The following is a 15693-nucleotide window of genomic DNA, read 5'->3' on the forward strand; positions in this document are numbered from 1 at the left end:
TGCTGGCCATTATTTGGATGCCCATTGCTGAGGCCATTGCCAACAAAGTAGCTGAAGCCATCAAAAATGATGGTAACCACATATCTAATGCTGCTTCTCACATCCCATCTGCTTGTCATCCCACACTCTCTCCTAATTTGCAAAGTGCAGATGGTGTAAGCATGCACCTTTAGCTTTCTCCCCCTCTCCACATTTTATGCTTTTCTCCTTTCAGATACCTAAGAAGTGCTACCTGGCCTGGCTGTACAGGGACAACAAGAAGACAGTGATGATGAAGACACAGCACCATTGCTTCGTTTCATACTCATAATCGCCAGTTCAGAGGCTCACACAGTGTTTAATTTCAAGGGCAACACAGAAGTGGGATCTGCATGTGGTGAAACACCAGTCCTAAATAATTCCAATGAAATTTGACATAAGCTTGAGGAATAGCACCTCATTTTTTGATCAGGCATTTTACAGCCTTCCTGACATAAAGCAGGCATTATGCCCAAATGAAACGTCCTGTTGTCTGCTTCAGACATGGTTAAAGTATGTCTCATCTGTCCTTACGCAATATGGTGGGTTGTGGTCTTCCGGCCTGCTATTTGGTGCTACAGGAGGCCACATAGCTCTAACCAATGTGGCTCTAATGTCCAAAAAGTCAGTTTTAGAAAAAAGTTTAATTTACATTCAGGAAATTTAAATCTTGACAAAATAGGGACTTTCAAAAACACTACAGCTGGTTCTGTGTCTGACATTATAAATCCAGGTACAAAATCATTTCCATCTATCTTTAACATTTGCATAATCAGTCAGTTAAATTTAATTTTACTCCGGGAGTATTACCACATAAAACACAGGAACTGAGAATGTCATTTGCACCCACCTTCCCTAGCTATGTCATAAGCTTTTCTGAGACTTTTGTTTGCCTCTTTATACTGTTCATTTTCAAGCTGTTCATCTGCTAGCAATGTGTAAATCCTCCAGAGATTCGCACAGGCCTGTGCAAAGTGATAGCAGCCATTCTCATCCTGCCATGTCATTCCCACAGTGAGTTGATGGAATATCTCATAATGCTCAGCAGCTTTATCCAGCTGACCTGTAACATCCAAGTCATTCACAAATATTAAGTCAATCCAGTGACTGATTTTAGCTTTCAGAGATGTTTGCTTTCTGTATAATTCAGTTGAGCAAAACACAAATCAGAAAATACAGGCTTTTAAACAATATTTCAGTTTTCCTCAAAAGCTTACATTACACCTTGAAGATTTTAACTTATCCTTTAATTACATTTTTCAAACTTTTGGTGTTCAGTCCATATATTTTTTCATAAATATTTTACCAAAGTAATATTTGTTCCAAAATGTACTGCAGAACATACATACAAGCATACAAATAAGGAGCAGGAGTAGGCCATTCGGCCCCTCGAGCCTGCTCCGCCACTTAATAAGATCATTGATCTGATAGTAACCTCAAATTTGCGTCCCACCCACACCTGATAACATATCACCCCCTTACTTACCAAGAATCTATACACCTTTGCCTTAAAAATATTCAAAGACTCTGCTTCCACCGCCTTTTCAGGAAGAGAGTTCCAAAGACTCACGACCCTCAGAGAGAAAAAAAAATTGCCTCATCTTCATTTTAAATGGCTGATGCCTTATTTTTAAAAAGTGACCCCTAGTTCTAGATTCTCCCACAAGAGGAAACATCCTCTTCACATTCACCCTGTCAAATCCCCTCAGGATTTTATATGTTTCAGTCAAATCACTTCTTACTCTTCTAAACTCCAGCAGAAACAAGCCTAGCCTGTCTAACCTTTTCTTATAAGACAACCCGGCCACTCCTGGTATTAGTCTGGTAAACCTTCTCTGAACTGCTTCCAATGCATTTACATCCTTCCTTAAATAAGGTTATCAATAATGTTCACAGTACTCCAGATGTGGTCTTAATAGTGCTCTGTATAATTGAAGCATAACCTCCCTACTTTTGTATTCAATTCCTCTTGTAAAAAATGATAACAGTCTATCAGCTTTTCTAATTACTTGCTGTACCTGCATACTAGCCTCTGCAATTCATGCACTAAGACACCCAGATCCTTCTGCATCTCAGAGCTCTGCAATCTCTCACCATTTAGATAATATGCCTATCTTTTATTCTTCCTGCCAAAATGAACAATTCCACATTTTCCCACATTATATTCAATTTGCCAGATCTTTGCCCACTCACTTAACCTATCTATATCTTTTTGTAGCTTTCTTATGTCCGCTTCACAAATTACTTTCCTATCTTTGTGTCATCAGAAAATTTGGCAACCATCCCATCCATCCCTTCATCTAAGTCATTTATAGAAATTGTGAACAGTTGAGGTCCCAGTACTGATCCCTGTGACACACCACTCATTATATCTTGCTGACCTGAAAAAGATCCATTTATGCCGACTCTCTGCTTCCCGTCAGCCAGCCAATCTTCTATCCACGTCAATATGTTACTTCCTATAACATGGGCTTTTATTTTCCGCAATAACCTTTGATGAGGGACTTTATCAAATGCCTTCTGGAAATCTAAGTACAGTACATCCACCAGTTCTCCTTTAGCCACAGCATATGTTAATTCCTCAAGGAACACCAATAAGTTGGTTTAACATGATTTCCCTTTCAGAATACTATGTTGATTCTGCCTGATTACCTTGAACTTATCCAAGTCCCTGCTATAGCTTCTTTAATAATAGCTTCTAATATTTTCCCTATAACAGATGTTAAGCTAACTGGCCTGTAGTTTCCCACTTGTTTCCTTCCCTTTTTGAATAATGGAGTTACATTTGATATCTTTCAATCTAATGGGACCTTCCCTGAATCTAGGGGGTTTCGGAAAATTAAATCCAATGCATCAACTATCTCACTAGCCAATCCTTTTAAGACCCTAGGATGAAGTCCATCAGGGCCTGGGTACTTGTCACCCCGCAGCTCCAACATTTACTCAGTACCAATTCTCTGGTGATTGTAATTTTCCTGAGTTCCTCCCTCCCTTCCATTTCCTGATTTATAGTTGCTTTTGGGATGTTATTTGTATCCTCTATAATGAACACTAATGCAAAATACCTGTTCAATTCATCTGCCATTTCCTTGTTTTCCGTTATCAATTCTCCAGAGTCATTTTTTATACGGCCAACGTTCAGTTTGTTAACTCGTTTCTTTTTTGAATATTTATAGAAACTCTTACTATCTGTTTTTATATTTCTGGCTAGCTTTCTCTCATACTCTAATTTTTTCCCCCTAATTAATCTTTTAATAATTTGCTGTTCCTTATATTCTGTCCAATATTCTGGCCTTGCACAACTGTATACTTTTTCTTTAAGTTTGACACTATCTTTAACTTTTCTAGTTAAACACGGGTAGTGTGTCTGCCCTTTTGACTTTGTCTTACTCAATACAAATTCTATAACAGTCTTCTCCCTAATTCATCCATGGCCTTTGATATAGTGAAATTGACCAGCAACTTCACCTGAACTTTATTTTTGTATTGTACATTTTTTGACAATTTTAAAATTTGTTATGAAAATTTTAAACAAAGTTTACTTAGTGGAAGATGAATATACAGGCAGAATTCAATGTTTTGTATTTTAATGTGCATTTTCTGTCAACCAGCCTTTGCTGTTTTATCATGTCTTACTAAGTTTAAAATAAATCAATTGATACTGAATCAATGCAGTACTCTTTAATTTTTACAAAAAGACCTGAAAGCGTAGAAGGTACTGTACCACTGAACCTAGATGATGATCTATAATTGCATCAAATAGTTTTAAATCTTATCATTAATGTAGGGTAAATTTCGGGCCAGTGAAACAAATATCAAAGGGAGGAAGTTTGAGGCCTTGGGTTTCCATATGGAACCTGAAGGAGTATTCCTGTTATGGCCCACAAGGAAACCATTTTTTTCAAGTACTCAAATGACAGTGTAATCACATGCAGCAATGTCCCACAAATATAAACAAAATAAATGATCACAAGCTATTCCTGTGATTTGGAATAAATGTTGGCCTGGGAGAACCTATCTGCTCTTCTTCAAATAGTGTCATTAGGTCTTTCACATTCACTTGAAGGGCCTGAGTTTAATGTCTCATTAGAAAGCTGGCACCTTTGACAATGAAGCAGTCCAGCACTGCACGGAGATGTCAGCAGAGACAATATATTCAAGCCTTTAGACTGGTCACGACTTTCTGACTGAGTGTTGAGAGTGCTACCACTGAGCCAAGGCTAACAACTGAGAAATACATTAATTTGTCCCAGTTTAAATATCATTCTGCCAATACCTTCTTGGAAGTATGTGGTTATAGCTGAGGGAAGCAGAGGTAAAAGAAAAATCATCTCCTTTTCAATTGACCCTCAGACACTGAAAGAAAACACCTTGCATCTGTTCTGTATCACCTTTTGACCGATCAACAAAATATGGGGCAGAATTTTGCCCTTGTTGGGCGGGCTCGGAGTGGCGGGTGGGGGCAGACAGGAAGCCGACTGCTGCTCGTAATCAGGGCTGGACCGCAATTTCACGCTGGTGGGCCAATTAAGGGCAGCTCAGCACTGCCTGTGTGGGCGGGGGTGGGGAGGGCAAGGACGAACTTCGCACATGCGCGCAAGTACGCACTTGGAAATCTCCCTGAGGCACCGAGCTGCTTCAGGGAGATGAACAGTTTTCAAAATAAAGATGTTAAAAATGTTATAAAACATGTCCCTACTCATGTGACTCTGTCACATGAGTAGGGACATGTTATAAATGAAATTTTTAAAAAATTATTTTATCTTTATTTGGTGTTGGAAACCTCATCCTGCCTGTGGACGGAAAGGCTGCTTGGCCTTTTCGCCTGCTCGCCAACCATAAGGATGGACATGAAGCAAAAAATTTGTTTCAATTACTTTGTTAATGGCCGTAATAGTTTGTTACACAGTTTGTTAGAAGTGGAGATTAAATAGATTTGATATTTCACTTTGGTGGCAAATTTTACCTACAAATGTTGTTGTGATAAATCTGTCAGCCAGCTAGTAAAGGTTACTTTTGCTTCCAAAATGTTGTTACCATGTTGAATTTAAAGTTATTAGCCCTGAAATTTCACAGTCTGGTGAGGAATTCTCTATTTACTTCTGCAATTCTGGTGGGATATCAACAGAATCCCTAGAGAAACAGTGTAACAAGTTGTAAACAGTTGTTTACTGCATCTCCCAAGAGCAATCTTTATGAACAAGGGAAGCATCATGATTGCTTTATAGACAACGGCCTTTAGGGTACATTATGATGTTTCTATCGTCAACCACTGTTGGACAGTAATCCAATGGAAACCCTCTTCAAGAAAGCCAGAGTTTGATAAGAAAATCCTGATGCCAACATCAGTATCATGTACAACTTTTTTAAAGGTACACTGCCGTTCAGTGAAAGCAGTTCTTCTGTCCAGGCAATGTGTCCTTCCCACAGGAAAAGTAATGAAGTTGGTATCCAAGAATAGAAATTGTACCCTTTTGACACAGGTATGAATTGTAGACTGCTTGATGGGGAGACGTCTCCTGGATAGCTTGAAAGAATGCAATGGCATGATAGTTTATTGCAGTGGTTACTTTCACTTCCAAGGAAAGAGTCATCTCTGTTCCAAATGTTGTATGACAATCACTGGCAGCAGATGACAAAACCCTGTGGCAGTCTGTCTTGTGAAACCAAGAGAGCAAAGCAAACTCTGCACTGTGAAAATGCAAAATTTTCAATACTTCATACAATACTCAAACCGTAGTCAACAATATTCACTGTATACAAGCTCAGCAAATATATTTATTGTGAAATACCTTTATCAATACATGCACGTATTGCAAATTGAAAACAGCATTTAATATAAACTGCTGTTATAGTAACTATACTTAGGTATAAAAGTGCTACATTACAAAAAGAAGCAGTTATTTGGAGCTGTTCAAATTGATTTAGTCAATTTATTAGGTTTTTTTTTATTTACAATCTGAAGAGCAGTGTAAATAGACATAGGTGGAAGTTCTATACATTAATCTTTCCAGTGAGGAGCCTTGTATGATGGAGCATTTGTCATTTGAATAGAAAAATCTGGAAGGGTGTGCACTGACCTCTATGAATAAATTCCTAATATGTGCTCCTAACACATCTATCCCACAGGTTGGTAAAATAAATACAGTTAAAGAGATGGTGCTTCAGTTTGAAGTGTCTTTCAAGAAACTTTATTGAAGCGCAGAGAAAAATGATGGTATAGATGATGGTATGATAATATAACCATAGTCTCTTGTTGTTTTACAAATTTATTAAAGTGACCTTAAGTTTTAATAAATATATGCAAACTGCACGGAAGAGTTTTTTTTAAGTGTGGCTTCTCTAATGGTTCACTGGGAAAAGAATCCACTCAATGTGCTGAGCTATTGGAGGTCAATTTCCCCTGAGTTTTTCCTGCTTCACTGTTGTACCTTTGGCAGAAGTTCAATGCAAACCTCATTTAAGTGGTCCGCTGAAGTTATGGCAGTGGAAAAGGAGAAGCCTGTTTTGAGTACAGGGGCAGAATTTTCTGCCTGTCAGGTGGGCGGGCCCAACCTAATCGCTGGTGGGCGTGGAGCTGATCACCGCCAGCGAAGCGGCTGAACCGCCATTTTACGTGGGCTCAAGTGGCCATTGAAAGGTCGGCGGGCCCACAGCTGATTTTGCTGCGCCCCTGCCTTCCTGAAAATTTAAATGGGGGGGGTGATGTCCGAGATTCCACCCGACGTCATCCCGCGTCATTTTATGCGCTGGCAAATGGGCCCTGCCCTCTGCTCGCCGACGGCAAAATTATGCCCCAGGAGTAATGTCTTTCTGCATTTGTACAGCATTGGTGAGAAATCACCTGGACTATTGTGTACAGTTTTGTTCCCCTTACCTAAGGGGGGATATGCTTGCCATAGAGGGAGTGCAACAGAGGTTCACCAGATTAATTCCTGGGATGGCGATGTCTTATGAGGAGAGATTGAGGAAACTGGGCTGTATTCCCTAGAATTTTGAAGAATGAAGGATGACGCATTGAAATTTAGAAAATTCTTACAGGGCGTGGCAGGGTGGATGTAGATAAGATGTTTCCCCTAGCTGGTGAGACTAAAACCAGGACACATAATCTCATAATAAAGGGTAGGCCATTTAAGACTGAGATGAGGAGGAATTTCTTCACTTAGATGGTGGTGAATCTTTGGAACTCTCTACCCCAGAGAATGTAGAAGCTCAATCATAGAGCATGTTCAAGACGTCGATAGATTTCTGGAAACTCATGACATTAAGAGGTATAGAGATAATGCGGGAAATGGCATTGAGTTAGGTGCATGCAAGTGGCATTGATCAGCCATGATCTAATTGAATGGCAGAGCAGGCTCGACAAGCTGAATGGTCTACTCTTGTTCCTGTGTTCCTAAGCCCCATGCAAATTCATCACCACAGTAATCAAGGAAGTCCCCATTTCATTCTCCAGGTTGTGCTAAATTATCAGATTACTATTGGGATGATTGGAGGGCACCTTTAACAGCCAATTATCCCTATGCTGGAGAAAGAGAGGGTTAAAAAAAACTTACCATGTCCCAGCTGTTGATTGATATCTGGTAGGAACAGATGGAAATTGCACATGCAGAGACATCAGGTCGGGACAGGATTTTGTTGTATATAATATTCCCCTATATCAAATACATATCAAATGAATTTTCTGTGGGGTTGTCAGGGTCAGGAGATGGCCGACGGAACCCGTCAGGATTCAATGTTAATTTATTGCTAATTCTGGGATTCCTTGCCAATGCGTCAATGGTGGCCAACACAACTAAGAACTTAATGTTGGGAATGTGCCATCTGCAATACTTTACATCATTAATGCCTTAGCAACACTGGCTGTTGCCTGGCATCCAGCATTGTTGAGGTGGCAGTAGGATGATTTAAGGTTTGAAAATGAAAGCGTTGCCTTGTTCAGTGCAATCAAAGCAGAAGATTAAGAAAATTTTCAATGCGTTATGCCACAGTCATATCTCTTCCCCAACCTGAGACAGGTGATCTAATAGCCGTGTAAATGTATTGGGAACACACTAAGAACATTTAAGTGAATGTAAGCCCAGAGGATCCACTCACTGGGACTGGTTGGGATTCCCACTTCATCAGAAAATTCATCCTTGAGTCTCTAGACTCAAAGGGCAGAATTTTGACCTCGGCAGGTGGGCTCGGCGGGGTGGGCGGTGGTGGTTGGGAAGATGACCGCTGCCCTGATCGAGGCTGGAAGGCAATTTCATGCTGGCGGACCAATTAAGATCCAACCAGCATGAAACAGGAGCAGCAGCGCTCATCACTGCCTATGTGAGGGGAGGAGGTGTGGGAGGAGGGCAAGCAGGGCAAGCGCAAACTTCATGTGTGCACGCGAGTGTGCGCTTGAGAATTTCCCTGAGGCGCAGAGCTCAGGGGGAGTTTGGGGGGCAATCGGAGATTGGAGGGTGCCAGAGGTGGAGGGGGGTTATTCGGAGGTCAAGGGGTTCGGGGGTGGGGGGTGATTGGAGGTCGGGAGGGTCAGAGGTTGAGGGGTTATTGGAGATCGGGGGAGGTCAGGGGGTTTGGAAATTGTGGGGGAACAGAAGTGGGGGAGACCAGAGGTGGGGGGGCGGTGGTTCGGGATGGGGGGGGGTCAGGGATCGGGGTTGGGAGGATGGTCAGAGGCATTTCAGAGGGGAGGTCAGGAGGTCGGAGATTGGGGGGGAAGTCAGGGGGTTGGGGGGGAGGTCAAAGTTTGGGGTGGGTCAGAGGTGGACTTGGGGGACACTGGTGGTGGGGAGAGGTGGTTGGTGGTTGGGGTGGTCAGAGGTCAGGGGAGGTGGAGGTCGGGGGGCCATGGTTGGGGTGTGGTCGGAGGCCAGAAGGAGGTTGGAGGTGGAGGGATGAGAGGCTGGGGGGAGGTCGGAAGCGATTAAAGGCTGGGACGATTGGAGGGGAGGAGATGGTCGCAGACTGGGTGGAGTCCAGAGGTCGGGGGGCAGAGGTCAGGGCGTCAAAGGTCAAGAGGGGTCAGAGGTCAATGGGAGATCGGAAGGGTTGGAGGTTCCGGGGAGAGGTCGAGGGGATGTTTATGGAGGAATCGGAAATCAGGGGGATAGGAGGTGGGGGGTGGTTGGTCGGAGGTCTGGAGGGCTGGAGGTGGGGGGTTGGTTGGAGATCGGGAGGTTCGGAAGTTGGGGGGGGCTAGAAGTGGGGAGGATCACAGGGAAGTCAGTGGTGGGCGGTTGGGGGATGTCAGAGATTGGGAAGGACAAAGGTGAGACAGTTGCAGGTGATGGGCAGTTGGGGTGGTTGGAGATCGGGTGGGGGTTGGAGTTGGGTGGTTGGTCGGAGGGTGTCCATCATGGAGGCCAGGGGGACGTCAGGGGTGGAGGTAGGAGGGTGGGGTCTGGGGCCAGAGATTGGCGGGTTGGACATTTCTGGGGTCGGAGGGGTAGGTCAGAAGGGGTAGGTCGGGGTGGCTCGAAGGTTTGGGGGGGCCAGAGGCAGGCGGGGTTGGTCAGGGGTTGGGGGTGCCGGAGGAGGGAGGGGTGATTCGAGATTGTGGGGGGCAGAGGTTGGGGCATGTCGGAGGTCGGGAGGAGCTTGAGAGGCAGAGGTCATGGGATGTCGTAGGGCGGTGGGATCAAGGATGGGAGTGTCAGAAGTGGGGGGTTGGTTCAGGGGCATCATATATCGGGGGGTCGGAGGTGGGGGAGTGGTTGGAGGGGGTTCACAGGGAGGTCAGAGGGTCAGAGGTTGGGGGAGGTTGAGCAGGGTTAGGGTAGATCAGAGATCTAGGCAGGTTGGAGATGGGGTGTTCGGAGGGGGTATGTCAGGTGGATGAGTTGTGGTGGTGAGAGATCGGGGGATCGAAGGTTGGGGAGGCAGCTCTGGCCTCGGGTTGGGTCGGGCCTGGAGTCTGTTCCTTTCTTTGATTTGGGATGCTGCTAACATAGAATATTTCCAATAGTAACTTATATTGAAAAATGCCCAGGGCCGCAGGCGTCTATGGTTTCCTTCTCTTAGGCTGGGCTGGTCAGGCCTGGGGGTGTGGGGTTAGGGGTGAGAGTCAGGCCTGCCGTGGTGGGGCTGGGGGAGGAGGCAGGGTGACAAGTTCCCGTGGGGTGGGGGAATCCCATGGTTTGGAGTGTTCCTGCTGGGGGTTGTAGTCACTTGGGGGTGGGGGGAGTCCTGTTGCGTGTGTAGTCGGGTGGATGGGGGGAGACAGGGGGGTTGTTGGGGGAGTCTGTGGGAGGGTAATCAGGTGAGGGGTGGGGTGGGGTGGATCCCCTGGGTCTGTACAATAGTTACTCAGAAGTTAGAAGTGGTTCTAATCCTTCTAACTTTTTCTGGGTAACTATTGATGTAGCTCCAGTGGAACCATTCAAAGTTTGCGATTGCCCTGGGGAAATTTGCACTTCTGGGCAATTGCCGTGCAAACCTTACCTGGGAACCTCTGAAGGGGATTCCCCAGAAATCTTTGGAGTATCTCCCCAACCTCCACCCAGCCAATACAATGCCCTGAAGCTCGGAAGTTACGGCCCTAAAATAATTTAAAAATAACAGAAAATCTTGCACTGCAGCAAATAAAACTAACACAAAATTCTTGTGGCATCAAGCATGGTGGCTCAACAGTAATATCTTTCAGGCAGACTGTTCTGGATGCATTCCATCTGAAGAATCTCTAATAGAATGAACTAATCCTTTCTTTGATTTGGGACACTGCTAACATGGAATATTTCTAATATTAACTTATATTGAGAAATGCCCAGGACCGTAGGAGTCTATGGTTTCTTCCTGGGGCTGGGTAAAATCTGTAAAATCTGTAAAAACTGCAACAAAAACAACAACTTACATTTATTTGGTGCCTTTAACGTAATAAACCATCCCAAGGTACTCTACCTGAGCATCATAAAATAAATTATGGTCAAAATTTTTAGGTGGGCGGGCAGGCACGGTCAGCAGGACTGGGAGCAGCCAGGAAATAGCCCACTACCCACAGTCAGTCCCCGACCATGATTTCACACTGCTGGGTCCAATGGCGACCCGGCGGTCAATTGAAAAATGGCCCCTGCAGCCTCAAAAAGGCTTCCACAGGCGGATATCTGTTCTGTCTTGATGTAGTCGAGTGCAGCTGGAGATGCCAATTGGGAGGGCAGGTCGGGTGGGCACTCAGCCCCCCCACTATTTGGATGACTGCCCCGCACGCTTGCTGAAGGAGGTGGCTGCCAGGAGGGACTCCCTTGTCCCCAGAGATAAGAGGAGGAGGCCACCACACCTCACAAAGAGGGCACGGGAGGAGGTGGCAGCGCTGGTGAGCAGCCAAGACGTGGCGTAGCGCACATGGGTGCAGTGCCAGAAGCAGTTAAATTACCTGCTGTGCTCAGGAAGGGTGAGTACTGTGTTGGCATGGGTTAGGGTGCAGAAGTATTAAGGTCCTCAGGGGTGCTTGAGTCTGAGTGCCAACTGTCAATGACGATGGAGCTGGCCAAGGGGGCAAGCCTTGGCTGCTTGGACTGAGTGCCTTGTGGCTCGAGGGACATGACTCAGATGTGTCCTGCAAGGTGTTCCTCAGCTGGGGTTGGCCAGGCTGCAATGGCGCTGCAGGTACAGATTGGATTTATCAATGCACTTATGTTGTTTCAGGAGAAATCAAGCCATTACCAAACAGAGACCAAGCATAACCAACCAGGTGTAAGCCTGCCCAACCTGCTAATGCTCAGAAGGTTTGTGCAGGGCGCCCTAGAGTTGGAGAGCTAGCACACTCCCCATGCAACCAGGCGTGGAGGGGTGGGGGTGCCAGACGAAGGTAAAAACGCACTGCACAGAATTGCGAGTTTCAGACTTTCTGCCTGTTCCCTTTGAAATGCTCTTTCTTTTTTTTCTGCCGCCTCTAGCTCCACTTTTTTTCATTTGCGACTTTCAAGCGCCACTTGGAGAACGCCATCTCTCAGGTATTCCATCCAATTTGAAATGCTGAGCCATCCCTTCAATTATGTCTGATTTCCTCACTTCTGCAGGTGATCCTAATTGTAACTTATCTGCCAATTCCATTAACTTAGCTTTCTTTACTTTTTGTAAACCAGCCAAAGTTATAACTCCAACTCCTAGACAAGACTTCGAAATTGCCAAAGTCATGTTGCAGTCTCACAACCACAAAAAAAAACCTCAGAGCAACTCCTGAATTCAAAGTGCTTCTCGTACTCATAACTTTAAGATTCACCAACTCCAAACCAATCAAGGAATTTCAAATAGATCCCAGACGAGCCTCCAATTTTCATTATGACACAGCAGATTGTAAATGCTGAGCTGTTCAAATCCCAGAGGGAAACTTGAAACAACTGTCACAACTAATTTTCAATTTGTATGTTTCAAGATGTGGGCTTTGAAGTCAGTAATAAGACCACTGTGTCTTGAGAGGATCTTATAAAACTAAATTAAACATTTATTAATAAGAGAAATGTTTTTAAATACATACATAGATTTACAAATTAGTATTATTATAAGTTCTAAATCCCCTAATTAATTTAACTCCCAGTTACACTTTTGCTAAGGCAACAGAAAGACACATAGATTTTAAAAGATCCAGGCAAAGTAAACAATACCCCAAACAGTCGGATTCAAAGTGAGTTCTCTTCATTTCAGTCCCTGCAGGCAGCAGTTTGGGACATACAGGCTGCAGGCTTTTCACTTTTTGGATCTTAAACTGCGTCCCTTACAAACAGTCTTCAATCCTTCATTCACATTTCTCTCTTTGAAGGCAAATTCCAATTGCTTCACTATGTTTTTTGAACTTTACCTCTCTAGTCATAAAAAATCTATCCTAGTACCAATTCCACTATGATCTTTGGGAAAAATAAATAAGCACACTATTTCTTACTACTTTTGCTGGCTATGTATACATTATACCCACTCCTTTGAATCAAGCCACTGCAGTTTGTTTAAAAAATACAAATGTTCCCTTTACACTTCACATTCTCAAACTTCCCATGGGCGGGATTTTCCGCATCTGCCCACCACCAGGATCTTCCAGTCCCACCGTAAGTCAATGGGCTTCTGGCTGGGGCACTGGCTTGCCCACGATGGGTCCAGCCCACGGCGGGTCTCACCCGTGACGCAGCCGGAAAATCCCGGTCCATGTTTGTCTAACTAATATTTCAAACCTAACTTCTCTTCTTACATCAAAGCACCCAGACGAGCTGTCTCTAATTCAATTAAGTCTCACACACATACAGGCACACATATAGACACATCCCACTATTACTCTTTTTTACAATAAATACCAATAACATCATGGAAATCATTATATCTTCTTGACAGGGCACTTCACGCTTGCTTGAGGTCCAGGCAAAGGCAGAGAGTGCCCAGGGTGCTAGCAGTTGGGAGGACTGCTGGGAACGAGGACAATGTTCAGTCGAATACAAATGATGAGCCCTTGGAGTCTTCCATTAGGCGGCAGATGCTGGATGTCCATCGAGATGTGCGGGAGGATCTGGCAGAGATCCATGAGGGTCTGCATGCTATGGTCTCCATTGTGGAGGAGCCCATGTGGAGCATGAGCACTGTGTTGATCCTATGACCAAGCACACTGCCTCCTTCATTGAGAGAATGGCGACTTTCATGGAGAGGCAGCTCCAGGGACAGAATCAGGAGTTTCTGGGACTTGCAAGGCCTCACACAGGCAATGAACTCAGGTAGTGAACTCCCAGTGTGGGAGATAAGGCACCCAGTATCCCAGCTAGGTGCCCGTCCATCAATAGTGATCAGGGAAGTCCCGAGCGACCTCACGTTGGCGCATGAGCTGCTTGTCATCTCTGCGGGCTTCTCTCACGGCGCTCTTGATGAAGGCAGCAGCTTCTCCGCCCCTCTGCCAGTGACCGTCACATCTGATGAACCTGCGATGACTGGGAAATGCCAGCCATGGCACTGGCCCCTCCCTCCCAGGCAGGGCTAGCACAGGCTCCACTGGCCAGAGGGTGACCGCCAATGTCATCAAGGCCAACAAGACACCAGAGTCAGCAGGCTGCTTCCAATACTGGTTGCAGTGAGGGAGACACAGCACTCGCAAATGTACGTTTAAGGGACCATGAGCACAAGACAGTTCACAGGTGATTTTCTGTTCATTTATGTTTTGTTTATATGTCGGCTGGTGTGGATATCAACACCAGTAATTGTAATGTCATAATGATTTCAGTGTGACAATAACATTAAATTTGCTTTGGTTCTGGTGGCCTGAGCATGCTTCACATTTTTTCTTTCTGGTGCAGGATATGCCAGTATGTAATGCTGAACATGAGTGGCTGGATACTTCATTGCACAGGCATTAAGTGGACTTTGGGTGCAAATGAGAAGGTCATTTCAGACATCTGGGATGCAGGTGGCAGCCATGGCATGAGGTTGAAGCTGATCTTTGGTAGCCTCGCTGAAGGAGCCTCGTTGGATCAAGGCGCTCCTGATGTCCCTGCCTCCATGGAGGTTACTGAGGTCTGCCTCCATGCCCTCAGTGTTCTCCTCACCATGCTCCTCTTCTGACTCACGACTGGACTCATCATATGTGAAGCTGTGTCAAGATCTTCTTCCTCCAGTGGGTCCCCCCTCACCAGAGCGCAGTGTGCAAACACCATCAGTGACACCCACTCTGGGGGTATTGTCGTGCAGCCCCTGAACAGTCCAGGCATTAGAGGCGTATCTTGAGAAGACCTATAGTCCTCTCTATCACCGCCCTTGTGGAGGCATGGCTCGTATTATAACGCTGCTCTGCGTCTGTTCTTGGGTGGCTGAGAGGCATCAAGAGCCACCTTTTCAATCATCTGACAAATAGAGGTCATTGTCAACCTTGAGAGACGGAGCCTCCTTCAGCACTGCACTTCAGAATATTGAGATAGCTGCATCCCCAGGCAGCAGGATAGTAGCGGCTTCTGCAGCCCCTTCCACCTTGGACTTCCTGCTGGTCCTGCACCCCTTGTGCCTGCACCTCTCCTGTCACGAGTCCCTCCCCTGCATTGGGACTGCATTGGGACACCTGACCTCCTCTCCCTTCTGCCCCTCTCTTCCTCCTCAGAAGAGGTGCCACCAGCAGAGACCACAAGCTCCATTACCAGGATAACAGAAGGCTGTCTGACACCTGGAAGGGTCTGAATCCTAAGGGGGCCTTGGAGGCATCAAGGAGAGCCAAAATGAAGCCTGGAAATACAACAATAAGCCCCGAACAGAGGTGAAGCTGCCAAGTACCAATAAGTCACTAGCAACAAACTATGGGCAGGATTTTCCCTCGGCGATTTGGGGGTGGGGCCCGCTCTCCGAGGGGAAAATGATGTGGGATGACTTGGGAGGAATCCCCGACGTCATCCTGGTCCCTTTAAATTTTTAGGAAGGCAGGCGGACAGCGAAGTCAGCTGTCCGCCCGCCGACCTGTCAATGGCCAATTGAGGCCATTGACAGGCTCATTAAGATAATTAAAGACCTGCCCATCCAAGCTTAAGGCTGGAGGGCAGGCTAGGAGCCCCAGCAGGCTTCTCATTATTCGTGAAACTTCAGCCATTGGCGGGATGAAGTTTTATGTCCGTGTTTTAAACATTTAGTAAATTTTATGTGTTTATTATTAACATGTCCTATGTGACATTGTCACATGAGGGGGATTTGTTAATAATTTCAATATTTATCTATTTTTAGACTTTACTTACC

General features: G+C 45.3%; 1 protein-coding gene across 1 annotated transcript in view; it reads right to left on the bottom strand.

Moving 5' to 3' along the window:
• The window catches only part of ttc29 (tetratricopeptide repeat domain 29), a gene marked incomplete at its 5' end in the record, with an annotated part of 323828 nt that overhangs the window by 157277 nt on the left and 150858 nt on the right, over window positions 1-15693 (bottom strand). The window contains one exon of the mRNA XM_041178710.1: window positions 869-1081. Coding sequence (XP_041034644.1) covers window positions 869-1081 — 213 coding nt within the window. The remainder of the gene's footprint in view (window positions 1-868; window positions 1082-15693) is intronic.

The sequence above is a fragment of the Carcharodon carcharias genome, chromosome 1 (genome assembly GCF_017639515.1).
Source record: "Carcharodon carcharias isolate sCarCar2 chromosome 1, sCarCar2.pri, whole genome shotgun sequence".
NCBI lineage: Eukaryota > Metazoa > Chordata > Chondrichthyes > Lamniformes > Lamnidae > Carcharodon > Carcharodon carcharias.